At 32.2% G+C, this 19,415-nt stretch overlaps 1 protein-coding gene across 1 annotated transcript in view; it reads right to left on the bottom strand.

Annotated features, from left to right (window-relative positions):
- LOC127699100 (thyroid adenoma-associated protein homolog) overlaps positions 1–19,415 on the bottom strand; it is a 202,207-nt gene that overhangs the window by 92,730 nt on the left and 90,062 nt on the right. The window contains exons 25-30 of the mRNA XM_052202835.1: positions 18,795–18,917; positions 18,112–18,209; positions 16,698–16,784; positions 16,213–16,344; positions 14,601–14,766; positions 12,173–12,279 (exon numbers count right to left, since the gene is read on the bottom strand). Of these exons, the coding sequence (XP_052058795.1) occupies positions 12,173–12,279; positions 14,601–14,766; positions 16,213–16,344; positions 16,698–16,784; positions 18,112–18,209; positions 18,795–18,917 (713 nt within the window). The remainder of the gene's footprint in view (positions 1–12,172; positions 12,280–14,600; positions 14,767–16,212; positions 16,345–16,697; positions 16,785–18,111; positions 18,210–18,794; positions 18,918–19,415) is intronic.

The raw sequence follows: 19,415 nt of genomic DNA, 5'->3' as shown, positions 1-19,415 counted from the left end.
GTCGATGGATCGAAACTTTGGATACAATTTATAAACTAGATACCCTAAGGAACATTTAGTTAAAGTTTGAAGGTATTTGGCCCAGTAGTTTCAGAGGAGAAGATTTTTTAAAATAGTTAACGACGAAAGACGACGACGACGACAGACGACGACGGACGCCAAGTGATGGCATAAGCTCACATGAGGCCCTTCGGGCCCCGGTGAGCTAAAAATGAATAATTGAACCATTAAATGGAGTTCAATTTTTGTGTTACCTCATGATGAAAAACATAAGTTGTAACAAATACATAACCGAAAATTAAGAATTGTCACATACACTTTAATACAGACTAGACTAGGTTGGGCGCTCACAAACATGTTTAACCCAGCCACATTCTTTATGTGTCCCAAGTCAGGAGCCTGTAGTTCAGTGGTTGTTGTTGGTTCATGTCTGTCATATTTGTTTTTCTTAAATTTTTTTGTTATTTTAGGCTGTTAGTTTTTTCAATTGAAATGTTTCCTATTTTTCATGTCGGGGCCTTTTATAGTCGACTATAGGATATAGTTTTTCTCATTGTTGAAGGCCATACGGTTGCCTATAATTGCTTACATCCACTTCATTTACACTTGGATGAATAGTTGTCTCATTGGCAATCATACCACATCTCCTTATTTTTATATAGAGAACACATGAGGTAGTCCTTTTCCTTTCAATACTTTATAATTACAAGATACCACAGTAAATAGTATGCATAATCATCAGCTGCACTTACAACTATTTTAATCTTAAATTACCAAAGGTAAAAGAGCAATACCTAAAAAATACACACACACAAAAAATGATTACAAAAAGTTACCTAAAGTGTACCATCACAAAGAGAGGATTACATTATATTTATCAATCTCTATTTTTTTTGTTGACTCAACATTAGTATTATCATAACAGTACAGAATTATTCAACTGAGAAATGGACTTAAACAGGAAAACTGACCAATGAATGAATAAGTGATGAAACTTAGGTCAAGTTAAGGCAACAGTAGTTCAAATCTCGTAAATCTATTAGGAAGAGACAAATCAAGGCAACAAAAAAAAAACACTGAGGGAATCACATGATACTCCAAAAGGAGTGCAACTGGCTGTATCAACAGTGTAAGAGTCTCCTATGCATGCATTAGCTGACATGCCAAAAGGGCAGTTGATAAATGAAAGAAAGGCTTGTAAAAACTACTTTTCTGACTTCAATTAACTGACAGGAAAAATAAGATGACATATAAACTAAATTTACTTTAAATTTACCTAATCATCACTTACTATATTTCTTACCTGGCATCTCCAAAATGTTACTATGTTAGAATGTCATTTACATCCAGTTATTTAAGGCAACATTAGTTTATCAATGTTTAAATCTTATAAATCCACTAAGAAGACCAATCAAGGCATTAATAAACAAAAACTTAGGAAATTGCATGAACTCCATAAGGAGTGAGACTGTGTGTATTTAAAGAGTAAGAGGCTATACAAGCATCACTGGTTATGTGAGTCTACAATCAGTCAAAATGTCACAATCAGGAAACAATTGGTAAATTTACACATACATATACCATGAGGTTTTTTGGCTATATCTAAACATCTGTAGCCCAATCATAGAATAACCATTTTTTATTCCAAATCAAAAAAGAAGTATAAGACAAAACATCTGCTTGGAAAGGAGATAACCTGAAATTTGATGCAACTGTCCTCAAACATTTTGTTGATTTATTCTAATAAATTGATGTAATCCCAAACTTCACAATGTAAATCACTTTAATATTTTATTCACTTAAAGATTAATGAAAATTATGATTGAAACCCATAGGACACTCCTTGAAAAATATATTGATCCACACCCAGGTTAAATGATAAAATTTTATATAAACATAATGATACTGCTTTAAAAATTCATTTCATTACTGATTTAAATTCATCGAATACATCCTACTGTTTATATATGTATGTATAACTTAACTTCAATTAAAACTCCTACAGTGTTTATTTTTTTTTCTTCATTTGAAAAGGAGTATGTTTCCATAAGTATTATGTTCAATAAAGAGAAACTGAAATCACAATTTAAAAATTTTATGAAAATATTCTTCAAAGGATGTAATTATCTGGAGTTCAAGTTTAAAGAACTTAAATTACCAATTTTAAAATATAATTTAAATGTTCAATATGACATTTTTATGATATGTACAAACATCAAACTTTTCTGTTTATACATGTGAAATAATCAATAAAAGTCAAATATACCTGTATTCTGACAACAAAGTTAGGGATTATCTCCTAAAATGGCATCTTCCAAGTCAATTAACAAACGACAGTTTCCCTCACTATGTGAATTATGTAAGTCAGAGACAAAAATTAAATGGAAATGTACAAACTGTGACCTCTTGATGTGTGATCAATGTAAAGACAAAGTGCATCCTAAATTAAAAAAATCCATGGAACATAAAGTAATAAACATTGAGAAAACCAGAACACCGGAGTCAACACAAGATGTGAAAACTGCAAGTAGTTTTAAGATAAAAGCTACCCAGGAATATACAACTGAGTTATCTGTTGTTGTTGCTATCTTACAATGTTCTGAAAACACTTTCTGGATACATGATTTTAGTGCTGAGAAAACTATACAGAAGATATCTTTACAAAATGATAGTACGATCAAAGTTCTCTTAAACTTCAAGGAGTATGCTTTTCGAACTGCACTGATGGGAAATGGTGACCTCCTAATTTCTGATGAAACGTCTAACCTCAAGATTCTGAAAACGAATGCTACTAAACTAACAACATCAGTTTATAATTTAAATCCATACATTGCACTGTCACTGCATTGTAGTTCTGATAAGAAAGTAATTGTTGGAGGAACAAAGAAATTACCAATCGAATATTCTGTTTCTGGCGGTGGGGTTGTCATAGTGATGGATTTGGAGGGTCATCATCAAGTTGTTTATGAATTTGATAAAAACAAGAAACCTCTTTTCACAAACCCAGCTGGTATAATTACAAGTAAAGGTAATATTATGATCATAGATCAAATTACAAGTGATTTTAAAGGGAGAGTGATTACACTAGAGAAAGGAATTGTCAGTCAGATCTATACAGGACACAACGATGTTAACTGCAAGAACCATCCGTTTAAACCAGAACAAATAGCCACTACACAACTGGACAATGTTATCATATCAGACATGTACAATAACACGATACATGTTCTGGACAATTCTGGTCATCTTTTGTTTTACTGCAACACAATGGAGGCTGGTGTAATGGGACCAGCTTCATTGACTTTCATCAAACAGGGTAAACTTCTCATCGGATGCTCTATACCTAAACTAAGTGCAAAACATCCTAATGCTAAAATATATGAGGTTGACATACCCAAATATATTTAACTTAACTAGTGAAGTAGGTTAACAATCCATTTACATTGGAAATCAATATAGACTCTTGATAAGTTTAAGTGAAGGGATTACTTGTATAGTTCACAAATATATAAAGAAACTCATGATTTCATTTAAAGTCTTCAAATTGAAATCCAATGAATAAAATACATGCCTATATTTACTTGGAGATTCTTGTGATGGAAGAATGGATCATTGGTGCAGCAAATACTGGCAACAAATATTATTGAGCAGATATCTGTAATGAACTTAAGCTTTTAGCAGTATCAAACTTAAATTTGATAGATGGATATTGTGTTGGAAGTAGATGTATCTAAAATAATACATTAAAATATGGAGTCACTGTGAAATGTTCTACCTCAGGTCCAACGGTACATAAATTAGATTTTAAATATTTTAAAGATTGTTTTTTTTTCTTTAGAAAAATCCAATATGTTTAGACAACAAAAAGGTTAAAAAGTGGAACAATAGATTGATTCTTTGATTTGTGGTTCAATATTTGACAGCAAATATTTCATTAACATTCAGGACCAACTTTGTATTTGATTATTCAGAAATGTAAGTCAAGCAGACAACCTTAAAATTAAAAAGAACTGTACTTTTTACTTGTTATGAGCAATATGTCATGATTGGTGTCACAGGTGGAACAGAATTTGTTCATTCTTACACAGTACCTTAAATAAAGAGATATGGTGTAGGATTGCCATCGAGACAAGGAGGTAAACAACAAGTGTAGCAATTTGAATGGCCTATTTTAAGTTAATAATCCCTTCGTAAATTTTACAGACGCCATCACGAGTTGGTTGACCGTTATGGAATAACTGTTTCACAGATGATATCGGATATGTTCCTTATGTCGTAATTACAATCAACTTCCTTTTTCGCCACGAATGTGACCTACCGATTTAGACTATTTACCGAATTTGTAATAACATAAGCAATACGACGGGTGCCACATGTGGAGCAAGATCTGCTTACCCTTCCGGAGCACCTGAAAACACCCCCAGTTTTTGGTGGGGTTCGTGTTGCTTAGTCTTTAGTTTTCTATGTTGTGTCTTGTGTACTATTATTTGTCCGTTTGTCTTTTTTATTTTTTAGCCATGGCCTTGTCAGTTTATTTTCAATCTATGAGTTTGACGGTCCCTCTGGTATCTTTCCCCCCTCTTTTAAGCTAATAACATTGAATGAATACCAATAATGACAGATGGTAACGGTAGTTCATCCCTTGCTTTTGATGAGATTTGTATTGCTCAGTCCTCGGTTTCTCTGTAGTGTTTTGATGAGATTTGTATTGCTCAGTCCTCGGTTTCTCTGTAGTGTTTTGATGAGATTTGTATTGCTCAGTCCTCGGTTTCTCTGTAGTGTTTTAATGAGATTTGTATTGCTCAGTCCTCGGTTTCTCTGTAGTGTTTTGATGACTTAGTTTGTTTTTCTTAGCATCAAGTAAAAGAAGAAGGCCAAGTTAATCATATATATCAATAGGTTTAGAATCTCCTATATAAGAAAAGATATAAAAAATATATCAACTTAAAATTTCATTTATTGCTGTTCTCCATCTTGACATTTGTTGAATGTCTTTACCTAGTAACTAAAAAGCTTAACCCTTACAAAAAGATCTTGACATTCCTAAACCTAAACATAACTTTTCTTAGGTAACATACATTTAAATATGCCACACAATAAAAGTATAAATACTGTTCTAGTATCATATGATTTCATAAGGACAGTTATATTCGTCTTTGAAGGATAATATATCATATATTATAGGTATCTCTACATTGTTGCAGAATTGTGTTGCTAAAACAAAGATAAAGTGGTTGAACTCAGGGTTCAACTCTTAGTGATCCTGCAAACTACAGGTTTGTTGTCCTTAACACTAAGAAAATTGCCTTATTAATCAACCAAGAATCTGAAGGTGTTGTTTGTGAATGAGTTACATCAGTTGACTCGAGGTCAATCAGCATACATGACGTCATCAAACAATCTGTTTTTACTGTGACTTAATAACATAAGCAATGTGACATTGGAAATTTACGGAAAGTGCTCAAATTCGAAAGTTGTCTATAGGATCTAGGATGGGGTTATGTGAATGAAACATGAAAATTAAATGATCTTAAATGATGAAAACTGCATCTAAATTTGCTATTGTCAAGCCAATAACATTCCCTTATACATAGTAGATTCAAAGAATAACATATTGATCGTCAATTTATTTTAAACTATGAAAAGAATATGTGAACATGTATCAAACACTTGAACTCTGATTATGACATGAACAAAAAAATGTAATTTCATATAAAATATAAAGGGAAATTTTTCTTTGGGACTTTAATTATTGGTACCAATTAAATATATATCAAAGTAGTATTTTCCAACAAAACAGTAATTTAAATGTCAATTTGAATGCAATAAAATACTTGTTGAATTGTGCAATGAACCCTTTTTCCTATTCTATTGAAATGAAAATCTATAAATTTAAAAACATGTTTACATTAAAACAGTAAAATCTGATCTCAAAAAAATTGTCCATCTCAAGAGTATTATGAGGTCTATCAAATCACACTTTTATTGGAGAAAAGTCTAGTAAACCATGTGCGACTTAAATTTCAAACCCTTTTTTCTATAGGGTTCTTAGAACAATTAAAATTAATTGGTAGATTTTTATCCCCGCCCGCCCCTCTGAAATCATCCAGCACTGATTTTTATTTATTTTTAAAAATTTAAAATTTCCAGATTTTATTCATTTCCGTTACCAATAACCGCTAATTCGTATTTCTTCAAGTAATATAAGTCGACACATTCTGCTGCTCAATGATGACAACGTTATCCTCTGAGAATATAGATTGATTACTATAAGGGCATGAAATATTCGAGTTACGAGTAAAAGGCAGTATGTCACAAATTTCGGTGATTAGAAAACTGTGGATATTTTTACTTATACAATGACTTTGTGTCAGGAAATTTGGGCGGTGATTAATATCCAAAGCTCAAGAATCTTGAAACACATTGGTACAAAAACATGACTGGAATAAAATAATTGACACAAGCACGAACTTGTGAGATTTATTACCGTATATTGAGTACAAAGAGTCGTACAATGTACGAAATGTATTATAGCAAGCCCTTAGATTTACCCCAAGGCTGTCATTTTTGTTGACAAACAGCAAACACCCTCTGTCCCAAGCCCCTCAATAGAGTCATTAAACAACTTCTTCTTTTTGGTTCAGTTCATGTTTTACATTGTAATTTTATTTGCACCTTGCATCTTAAATATAAAAAGCATCAACCCTGGTATTTTCAACACAGTATGAGTTTTCATTTCACTCTGTACTCATAATATTTGTGTTGTATACTAATGGATGCATATGCTTCATTTTATGGGCACTACAAATCAAAGCTTAGAAAGCAAAATAAATTTGATCTAGGTTGTCTAAAAGAGAACATTTCTCCACGTTTTTGCTATTTACTAAAAAAAGGTTTCTAAAGCGCCAATAACATGTAGAAAAGTGGTTACCAATCAGAAATATTAATTTAAGAATTTGAAAAATAATGTAGAATTCCTTATAAATACATGATATAAATTTATTATTACCCTTGTATATGAACAACAAGTCACGAAAGGGTTTAGGAAGAAATAAAAAAAAAAAAAAATCCTCCCACCCCCCATTTTTTTCTCAAAAATCTGGATGAAAATCTACTAATTAATTTTAGTTGGCCTTAATTACATGTGAAATTTTTTTCTGTTTTAAATTCTTTTAGTTTTTGTGTGTTGTAGCTTGATTTGTCTTTTTAATCGAATTATGATGATAATTAGACATCTGTAAACTACTGTTGCCTAAATTTGACATAATTTTGTTAACCCTTTCAACGCTACACAAAAAAATAAAAAAATGGCTGCTGCTGCTGCATTTGTTTTGGGTTCATTCATTAGAACAGTATATTCCTTTTCAGACTGAAGTATCTTTTTTATTATTAGAGATACAGACAAAGTAAGTGCATGAAAAATGCTCAGGAGAGCATGAACTGTAATGTTATGCAATTATTTTAGTAAAATTTTCATCAGGCTACCTGCATTTTCAGGTAATTAACAGGTAAAAGGTGTAAATTATTGTATTTGTGTTGAATTTTGAATAAAAACAACTTTTAATCTTCATTTATTTTGTTGTTCTATCTGCCATATAATAAGGAAGATGTTCTATCTGCCATATAATAAGGAAGACACCAGTTGCTTGATTCTGTAGCGTATTGCACCTTTCACAACGTATAACGTAAACGTGGTGAAAATAATTAGCTCCGTCCTCAAAATTTTCAGTCAACCTCCGTTTTCCCCCTTTTTCTACGTCTCGTAAAGATCAATCAAATCATATTTCCCACACGAATTGAATGTAATAAACACATTGAGATAATGGTGAAACTTTTAACTATTCCTCGTTGTCAGTTTTGCTATAGAAATGCTGAAATAATTCCATATTTACAGGGTCTTTTTCGATTTCCGCCATTTGCATTTGTCAAAATATTTGTTTTTATTTTCCTTCTACTGCATGATTTTACCATGAAAATTCCCCCCGATTTCAAGCCCAAACGGGACCTTGTATATCCTCGATTCATACGAGGAAAAATTAGAGAGGAGCTGAATGAAAACCGAATGGTTTATGAGACTGTTTGAAAAATCCATCGTCATTGCGGCATATGCCGCGAACAGCAGCGGCGGATGGCGTACATCATCGCGGCATATGCCGTGTATAGCGTTGAAAGGGTTAACTGTGGATTCTTTTATTTTTCAAGGGTTCAAATTTTGGTGGATTGAGGAAAAACATATTTTCTTGGATATTTGATTTTGTGCTTTTGCAAAATTCTACATACAAACCTAAAGAAAAGTTGTACTTCATTGAATATTTCAATTCCTATATCTACAAAATCCATCAAATTTAGTATTCGACAAATAATAATATATATCCTCATTTATTATATAGATATAGGAAGATGTGGTATGAGTGTCAATGAGACAACTCTCCATCCAAGTAACAATTTATAAAAGTAAACCATTAGTAGGTTAAGGTACGGCCTTCAACACGGAGCATTGGCTCACACCGAACAGCAAGCTATAAAGGGCCCCAAAAAATACTAGTGTAAAACCATTCAAACGGGAAAACAAACGGTCTAATCTATATAAAATTGAGAAACGAGAAACACGTATGAACTACATAAACAGACGACAACTACAGTATATCAGATTATGCCTTTTTCTCTTAGTTATCGGTTGATTAACATCATGTGTAAAGTCTATGTATGATAGCCAATCAGACAATTATCCAACAGAGACTGAAGGTAGTGAATGCAGAGAAACATTTGGATTTTGGAATTTATATATCGGTTTTGATACTTTTGAAAGAGATTCATATTTTGAAGGATGCTATAGATTTGTCTGAAAAAAGTTGGGACTTTGAAAATCAATGACATCACAAAGCCGTCATGTCACTTAATTTAAAACTTCTATCAGCAGCAGTTAAGATATCAAGCATTTAAAAGAGTAAAGACAGGCTTGCCTTGACATCATATATGGGTAAAAATCAGCTACAGAAGAGAAGCATTTATGGAAGCATGTATATCTTAATTTGTGGCACTCTCAACTGATTTTGCCATTAATAAAGCAAAATGTTTGAACAAAAATCATGGCTTATGACATTTCAAAATATAAGATTTCACAGTACTTGTGTCAATTACTTGTAACACAATCTTTTAATTAAAGCGAAATTAAAAATCCAAGGTCTATATGTTTGAAAGGCGTAAACTTGTATAAAATAGATTTAAAATAAGGTAAATACTCAGTCAATAGAAAATCATCTGACATTCACGATGGAATCCTCTAAGTCTGATCAAATGGCACAGATTCCCATAAGCTGTCAATTATGTGAAACAGATGCCAAAATAGAATGGAAATGTGAAAATTGTGATTTGTTGATGTGTGAAAGATGTAAAATCCGAATCCATCTTAAGATCAAGGAAACAAAGGATCACAGAGTTATTAATATTAAAGAAGTAGGTCAACAAGATGTTCAGCCACAGAATACAAAAACCTCTATGCCAAAGTCTAATACCTGTCAGTTATGTGAAACTAATGGGAACATTAAATGGAAATGTGAAGACTGTGAACTTATGATGTGTGATGGATGTAAAACCAGAGTTCATCTGAAGATAAAGGAATTTAAGGATCATAGATTAATTGCCATAGAGGACATGGACTTAGAGAAAACCATTATTCCATGCAAGATTAAAACTATTAAACAATATACAACAGAATTACGGGTCTTGAATTGTATTTTTATCAGCTCAGATGAGACCATGTGGCTGAGTGATTCAGATACAAAGCGCATTCAGAAAATTCAACTTGAACAAGATAAGGTAAAAGTTCTGTCAAGCTACAGAGGATTTGCGTTTGACATGGAGCTTTTGGCTGATGGCCATCTACTTATGACAGACAACAGTTTAAATCTGAAGTTACTGGGGAGTGATACAAATGGACCTATTCCATCAAAATTCAGCTTTAACTCTTTGCTTCCTGTAGCAGTTCACAGGGATACCAGTAATCGTATATTAATTGCATGTGTAAGGATTGGGTTAGGTTCAATGTGTGGAGCAATCTGTGGAAGTATGCCAAGTGGTGGTGCTGTTGTAGTGATGACCATGGAAGGTCACCCTAAACTTATGTACGAATTTGACAAAAACAACCAACAACTATTCACTTTTCCGATTAGGATAACAGCAACAAAACAAGGAGAGATTTTTGTATTGGACAGGATATCGAAAAATAATCGTGGCCGTGTAGTCATACTGGCAGACGAAGTCCACATCTATAATGGACATCCAGAGGTAAATTCTGGAAAGCACCCCTTTAAACCAATGCAAGCAGAAGTCACTAAGTCTAACAATGTTATCATAGCAGACTCATATAACAATACCCTTCACATCTTGGATCATTCAGGCCACCTTCTGACTTATTGTAAAACTGCAGAGGCTGGAATAATAGGACCGTTAGCCATGGCTTTTATCAAACCAGGAAAACTGGTTATTGGAAATGCGTTGTCATATTTCAACAGAAACACCAATGCTAAATTGTATGAAGTTGAAATTCCAGAAGATTTCTAATGGCATTCTGGAAGATTTGAAGATATGTGATGATTGTTAATTTCTTTAATCTCTTCTTTTAAATGATCAGATAATAATTATAAGATAACAATTACTAGTGAACCCTTTGTAGAAAGTTCAACTCAAGGAACGTATTTTTGAAAAAGTAGTGTAACAAGTTTGATGATTTTGATGAAAAAGAACAAATAAATTGGAAATACAAATTTCCTGAATCATTATTTTTGTACTATATTACACACAGAAGTAAAGAAAAAAACCTGAAAGATTGGAGACAATTCTTTCAATATAAAATAAATCGGTTTAATATTCAAAAACAAATGACAGTAAACTGATAAAAAGCAAGTGGATTGTTTTTAAAAAGACTTGATCAAAATAGACATGACAAAGAAAATGGAAACGACATATTGCTTAAATAATCATGCATGAAAGGTAATGTAGGGGTAAACATCAATGAATCATGATCAGTAACTAAACAACACAAAACAAGAGTAAAATGTTTCATCTGCTGCACAGATCAAATGTTATGTACACAATTTTAAAGATGGAGGTTTTAATCAAACTACCACATAAAGTTTACATTATCAAAAATACATTCACAACTTTGTTATATGGGGAGATAACTCATACAATTTAGTTTAAAAGAATATAAATTAAATTTATCGATTCAGTTGACTCCCATGCATGTAAATAAGTAAAGTATATTTCAATTAGGTTATTCCATGTTCATGTTTATGCAAAGGGGTGTGTCAGTTCAGCTAACTTTTTGATCAAGATAATCTGAATTGATGATAAACTGTACATATCAATGTACACAACAAACCTTCAAGCAGTAGTGAATAATCAAACCAAGTGACACCCCTGAACTCCAAGAAGTTTTAAAATTAGAAAGCGGAAATGAGTTTTGTATATGTGCACAAGGGTGGCTATCTGGGCCAAATCTGTTTAGTGTTTTTCTTCCCTACAATATTACCTTTATACCTTTATGCCAGCTATATCAAAAAGACACAGTTTTTGTTTTCAATTAAACAATAAACCAGACCACCTTAAAGACAAATTTGTGTACATTGTCCTCCTCTGAAAGGTGAAAAGTAAATACTGGTTTGATAACAAGCATGTATAGATACATTTCAAGTACTGTGGATTCATTTATTTTTTAAGATATAAATTTTTCATGGATGGAGCATAAATCATATTTTCATTGATACTAGCAGTTTTAACCATTTCTACAAATATGCATTAAGTATATGCATATGTCATCACTGCAAGCTGTTTACCAGGTATGAAGAAATTCTGTTTAGTATAAAAATGTATGATGAAAATATTACGTTCATTCAACATATTGAAAATTTCAAAGTTATTGACAAACAGAAAGCAGGCGTCTGACAGATCCCAAAAGGGCTCATATGTCATAACTCATTAAAGTGTCAATTTACTGACCAAATATAAAATAATTCTGTTCAGTAAAACCTGAAAAAACATTAGTTAGACAGATGGACGGACAGGCAGATAGAAAAACAGACAAGCACCATACAAGATGATTGCCATGTAGCCCCTACTCCTAGTGTTAGGGGTTATTAATTTTAAACAAAGAAATATAAATGTATTCTACCTTGACACTAGCCAAGTTCTCTTCAACCATTCCTCAACTAAAATCTGTTGTGATTGTTGTCTGATGTTACTCTCCAAAGATGGAAATATCTCTACCACACTATGGATCTGGAATGAAGTAAAAGATCAGGTATGATAAACATACGTAACAATCTTTTATATAACGGAGGGAGTCACAAAGATCAAAATTTGCTTTAATTTTTTATTAATATTCAACTTCTTTTCTAAGATTTGATTTGTATTAAATTACTGATCAACATCCTCAGTGTCAGAGCTCATAATCATTAGATATCTTTGTAATCAAGGTCACACTGCAGGTAACATAAACTAGAGGCTCTAAAGAGCCTGTGTCGCTCACCTATATGCATATTCAACAAAGGACACTCTCCAACATTGTAGACGAGAATAGAATTAATGACAAAAATCTCTGTTTTTTTTTTATCTTATATTGCTGATCATTGAAGTCTGTTTAGTTTCTCTCTATTTTATTTAGCTTTTGCTCCAAAAACAAAAGAGGGTAAAAAAAAATTCCTAATTTAAGGGCAATAACTCCTATAAAGAGTAACAGTCTACTAATTAAATCGGCAAAATTTGACTTGTTAGTAGGTCTTGTCTTGCTTATCATTTTTGATTATTTAAGTTTCTATCTATCTATTATAATTTTTATCATGTAAGGAAAAACGCAAAAAAAATGGTAAAAAATCGTCATTTAATGCCAAAAACTCCAATGAGGATTCTCTGGACAATTTTCGCCATTTGTCTTTATTGTAGATCTTGTCTTGCTGATCATTTTTGTTTATTTAAGTTTCTTTCTATCTATTATAAGTTTTTAGATATAAGACAAAAACGCAAAAAAAATTGATCAAATCGTCATCAAAGGGCAATAACTCTAATAAGGAGTCAACTGACGATTTCAACCATAAGACTTATTTGTAGAACTTGTCCTTCTGATCATTTTTGTAATTTAAAGTTTCTCTATATCTATTATAGTTTTTAAGATAATAGGCAAAAATGAAAAAAAGAAGAAAAATTTGTCATTAAAGGGCAATAACTCCTACAGAAAACCGTCTGACAGTTTTGACGTAAATGGACAATTGGTAGAGCTCAACATTCTGAACAATTTTACCCTTTCAGATTTCCTCTATTTATAACGATTATCAGAATAATAGACAAAACTTGCATTTTCCCCTATGTTCTATTTTTAGCCATGTCGGCCATGTTGGTTGGCAGGCGGGGGTCATCAGACACATTTTTTCAACTAGATGCCCAATGATAATTGTGACCAAGTTTGGTTGAATTTGTCTATGTAGTTTCAGAGGAGAAGATTTTTGTAAAAGATTACAAAAATTATGAAAAATTGTTAAAAATTGACTATAAAGGGCAATAACTCCTTAAGGGGTCAATTGACAAATTTGGTCATGTTGACTTATTTGTAGATCTTACTTTGTTGAACATTATTGCTATTTACAGTTTATCTCTATCTATAATAATATTCAACATAATAACCAAAAACTGCAAAATTTCCTTAAAATTACTAATTCAGGGGCAGCAACCCAACAACAGGTTGTCTGATTTGTCTGAAAATTTCAACACAGATAGAACTAAACCTGATGAACAGTACATCCCTGTCAGATTTACTCTAAATGCTTTAGTTTCAGAGATATAAGCCAAAAACTGCATTTTACCCCTATGTTCTATTTTAAGCCATGGTGGCCATGTTGGTTGGTAAGCGGGGTTGTCAGACACATTTTTTAAACTAGATACCCCAATAATGATTGTGGCCAAGTTTGGTTAAATTTGGACCATTAGCTTCAGAGGAGAAGTTTTTTGTAAAAGTTAACGGATGACGACGATGACGACAGCGGCGACGGACGCCAAGTGATGAGAAAAGCTCACTTGGCCCATAGGGCCAGGTGAGCTAAAAACTTAATTCTGTTTCATGAACCATAAAATGAGATCAAGATCTGATAAATTCTGTCTTATGAAGAAGTTCAACTGATTCTTAAGGGACCAAATTACTAAGATTGTGAAAAAGGTTTAATGCTATCTGCAAAATCATTGGTAAAATGAAATACGTGCTTGCCTGAGTCAGCAGCCTGTAATTTCTGTGGTAGTCATTGGTTGCTGTCTGTCATATTTGTTTTTCGTTTATTATTTCATCAAAAATGACTCTGTTACCTTTCTTTTTCTAAATGTTTTATATTCTGTCATGTTGGGCCTTCTAAAGCTTACTTTTTGATATAGGTTTTGCTCATTGTTGAAGGTTGTATGATGACCTATAGTTGCTTACGTCTTTTTTATTAGGAAAGTCGTCTCATTGCATTGGCAATCATACCCCATCTTCTATATTAAAACACCACAAATATCAGTATCTTTGAAATAAGATAAGAACAACATGAAATTTCTAAGATTTATTTCCATTTGTTTACCTGTAATAAAACTCCATGGACCTGACTATAGTGGACATGGTCTCTATTAACAGGAAGTCTATGAATTAGGTCAGTAAGTACATTGACAACATTACTGCCTATAACTAGAGGTTGTAAAGCTTTAGCAGACATCTGTCTTGTCTTCAGGACTGCACTACTGCTACATCTGGATTATATAGAAAAATGTAGTCAAAGATTGCTCTGACCCCTTATGAACTTTTACAGGACTTAGCTAACAACCCAAATAATCCCTTAAAACACTGTCAGATCTCAGGGCAATCCCAGACTATGAAAATGATTATAAGATAAAAAGTGTGCAGTGTGACTGTAAACTTGTAATTTAAAACTGTTTTTACTCATTTTTGAACATTATTCACCATCTGGGATCATACATACTCAAAATATGTAAGAGTCATATATATGCCCTCTGTATCTGAAAATGCATGTAATATTTGACACTGAACTATAGCCAAACTACAATTAATCAATTATATATGTGCTCCTTTCCTATGTGAAACATATATGTAGTACATATGTTTCAGAAAATTCACACTTTATTAATGTGGTCTGAACCTATTTTTCAACATTTTGTAGGTCTAAATCAACAGCTTAACATTTTAAATACATACCTGTCAATTGTAACAGTCTGTATGTTGTCTTTCAGATGTCTTTTGCTTATCTATGTTGTTGAGTTGCTGTCTCATTGACATACGTTACACTCTTAATGTCTCTTAGTAATTTATGTCGTTGGGTTGTTGTCTCGTTGATGTATACTCCACATCTCCTTTTATTCTATATACCCCAGTGGTGATGGAAACAATCTCTCCTGCTTCATCAGCACAGGATAGAGAGAGAATAAACTGTTGACACAGAGATATGTCTCGCCTGTCAGCATAAAATTCAGAAAAAGACAATCTGATGGACAGCAACATTGCTAATTAATTCAAAGTCGCTGGACCAACTAGTGGGAAGGGCCTACAAATGGTTGACAAACTGAGATGTACAGACAGCAACGTAACTTTATACAAAATATTGTCTGTTGTAAGTAGTTCCTATCAAACTAAATTAATCATAAAACTGAACATTGAAAATTGTTAGTTGATTGAAAGTCACTGGACCCTGACATAGGGGGTAGGGCCTTAAAATAGTTGTAGAACTGATATGTACTGATAGTAATGCAACTTTATACAAAATATCATTGATCTATCACAAGTAGTTCATATCAATTTAACTTAAGCAGAAAACTTAACATTTAAAATTGCTAATTAATTCAGTCACTCTACCATGGGCTTAGGGGGCAGGGCCTCAAAATTGTTGTCAAACTGATATGTGCTGATAGTAATGCATCTTCATACAAAATATGAATGATCTATCACAAGTTGTTCCTATCAAACTAACTTAAGCAGAAAACTTAACAATTGTTGAAGCTGTCATCGCAGCCATCGCCAGAAAAGCAATCCCTCTGTGTTGCTTTCCATGACTTTTGTCTCAGGAAAGACAAAAATGACAGAGATTTCTACCTGAGTATGTATCAAAGCCTTCAAATGGAAAAAAAATATCAAGCCAAAAACTACCAGCAATGGTTAGAAAGAAGGACAAAGAAGACACCTACCTTAATATGTAAGGAATGAAGGCTGACAGATTCAGACTAGTATCTGTTCCCTCCAGTGGAGATGGAAACAGTCTAGCTAGCACCATCAACAATGGATAGAGAGAAGGATGAAGGTGAACTGTACCATGTTCTCTGAAAAAGAAATAAGAGCATATCAATTAAATACTAAATACTTGAATCCAGAAGAAAAAAAATAACTACATTATAAATTTGCTCATCTTTTCAAGGCTTTTATTTTTCAATTCACATTTTTCTTGTACAATTGCAAATTAAATTTGTCGACATTTTACAGACATTCACCCCCGAAATTATAAAATTGAAAGCTTCTAGCTATAATTAATTATTTAGCATAAAATCGTCCAAATTTTTTTTCCACTGTATTTCATTCATTTTATAAGATCCGTCCACCCCTTTCAAAACTATTAGATCTGCCCCTGACACTTGAGGAAAAATGTCAGACTACAATTAAAAAAAAAAATACTCACTCAACATTCTGTGTAGCCTCAGCTAATAAATCAAGCATAAAATTATACAGTCCTGGATACTTGTGGAAAAATGCTTTACCAGTTTGACTAAAAAGAAAAAATTATAAATATTTTTTAAATTAAGGCTATTTGCATGGACAGCTGACATTGTAAAAAACATTTGTATGGTCTCTTGACAATGTACTGTTCACAGCTATTTGTCATTGTTTGTATTGTTTGTATGTCTGTTTTTTTTGGGAATGTCAGGTGTTGGTGTGGTATGTTGTGCTGTCAAATGTTTTTGGTAATTCCTAAAATACTTTTTGTTTAATTATAAATGCTATCTTTTTCATCAGAGAATGTATCTTATATCAAAATTGTGGAAAAAATAATGATAGGGTCCTGTTCTTTTGAATTTTTGGAGGGAAAAAGTCTCAAAACATTTTACCAGAGGTGTTTTTGAGAAGTACGCTTTTGGAAATAGTGAAAAAAAAAAAAAATAGAGGTTGCTTGGTTAAAATTTTCAAGTAAACCATAGGAAAAAGGCAGAGGTTAAACAAATTATTCAGAAACGCTGAAAAAAAAAGTATGGAGCTAACATCCTTAAATCATTCAGAAGCCTTATTCTTGTATTTAAGACAAAATTCTCAATAAACATGGCATCTTAATGAAATGTTCTTTCGTGTATGGTTAGAATCTATATATTCCCCTCTAGGTGTCTGATTGGTATTTGTTATTTTTGGAGGAGTGTTGTTTCATTGACCTATACCTTCCATCTTATTTTAGATTCCTCACAATTCACAGATTTTTAACCATTGAATATGTTTAACTTTGAATGCATTAAGATGCCATGTTTGTTGAGAATTTTGTCTTAAATCAAAGAATAAGGAATTATCAAAGAATTTTACTCAATCTACAAACATGCTGTCATTGATTAACTTTATCACCCAGAAGAATTTCGTTCACATTGAATAAAGAAATCCATTTACAGTCCACTTCAAAGTACAAAATATACTAACTAACTTCTGTTCTTGTAAATTATGTCTTGACCAATCAGAAAATCAATAAAGTTAAAGAACCAAAAGGAAAAATTCAGCAATTTTTCCATTTGCAAAGGGGCATAACTCTAGAACGGTAAAAGTGACGCCACCAAAATTCAAACTTGATCTGTGTTTTGTGGTAATAAGCATTGTGTATAAGTTTCATAACATTTGGTTGAGGCGAACTTAAGTTAGAGAACGGAAATTAATTTTGGGACGTACGTACAGACAGACAAGGGTAAAACTTAATGCCCCCTCCGCTACGGCGGAGGCATAAAAACTTCCTTTTAAGCAATGCAACAGAGAAAATATTCCTGCAGTGTTATATATCTTTCCTTTTGATATTAACAAATTATAAAGAAGAAATACACTTCTATGTTTATTTTTATCCTTACCAATTTTTCTTAGACATACTACTTTCATCTTTACTTCGTTTCACACCAAAAACTCTGGTCATCAAAGCACTAAATAACAGCGTAGATGAATTGCAGATCTGAAAATTTAGAAAACATGTATATTCCTGTGGATTCATAATTACCAATTTTCATGGATACAAGTGAACCACAAATTTAAATGTTCGACAAAGTAAAAATTTCTATAGGCTTGTATACTGACATTGTCAAAACCACGAAATCAAAATTATATCCACGAATATACAGTTTTTCTTTAATCCGGGAAAATTGGTTCCCACGAAAATAAATGCATCCATAGTATTTGTAATTTTAACCACTTTACTCTAATAGTATGAGAATTATTTTAAATGTGTATCTCTTCACATCTCAATTATTATCTGTATTCCTCCTTTTATAGAATTGTCCCTTATAAATTAGCCTTGGCTTTCAAATTTTTGGTTTTTTAGCATTCTTGATGAATGTAAATTCAGAAAAGTGTTTCTGACCAAATTTATAAAGTGTTATTATCATTCCATGACATTAAAAATATTAATCAAAATTGATGCTATAAAAATTTCTGGCCAAAAATGCTCAGTGAATATAAAATATTGTGAATAAAATAGTTAGAAATCTCTGCATCGTTTTAATTAAAAATAATTAGGAAGTTTTACAGTATGCAAACTTACTGCCCAAAATTTGGACTTGAAGCCTAGAATAGCTGCCTGCATTCCACCAGCTACAAAGGGTGTTACATCTTCTCCCAACCTTGTGTCTCTGTACATGGCTCTAAGTATATTCAATGAATGAACCTAAATAAAACAAATCAGAAAGTTATATTTCTCCCAACCTTGTGTCTCTATACATGGCTCTAAGTATATTCAATGAATGAACCTAGATAAAACAAATCAGAAAGTTACATCTTCTCCCAACCTTGTGTCTCTATACATGGCTCTCAGTATACTTAATGAATAAACCTACATAAAAAAATCAGCAAGTTTTATAAATCTTTAATGTTTTGTGCATTTAACTAAAACATACATGTAGTCAGTAAAACTTGTTAAACCTCATCACAATTTGTGCTTGTATAAAAAATAGGCTACCTGGACCATGTTTCATTGTTATTTTCGTTCATTCAATTTTTTTTTACGAGGAGTTTGGTGTTAGCATTTGATGTGGTAATCAATTATTATGGTTTATAATTAATTTTTTTCACTATATATTTTCACATGAAATTACCCAGTATATGTTTTCAAAAGATAAATTTGAAGCCATTTATAGTTAGATGTCATCAAATTTTGACCTAATGA

The sequence above is a fragment of the Mytilus californianus genome, unplaced genomic scaffold (genome assembly GCF_021869535.1).
Source record: "Mytilus californianus isolate M0D057914Y unplaced genomic scaffold, xbMytCali1.0.p SCAF_4, whole genome shotgun sequence".
Lineage (NCBI taxonomy): Eukaryota > Metazoa > Mollusca > Bivalvia > Mytilida > Mytilidae > Mytilus > Mytilus californianus.
This window is presented reverse-complemented; position numbering and strand designations above follow the sequence as displayed.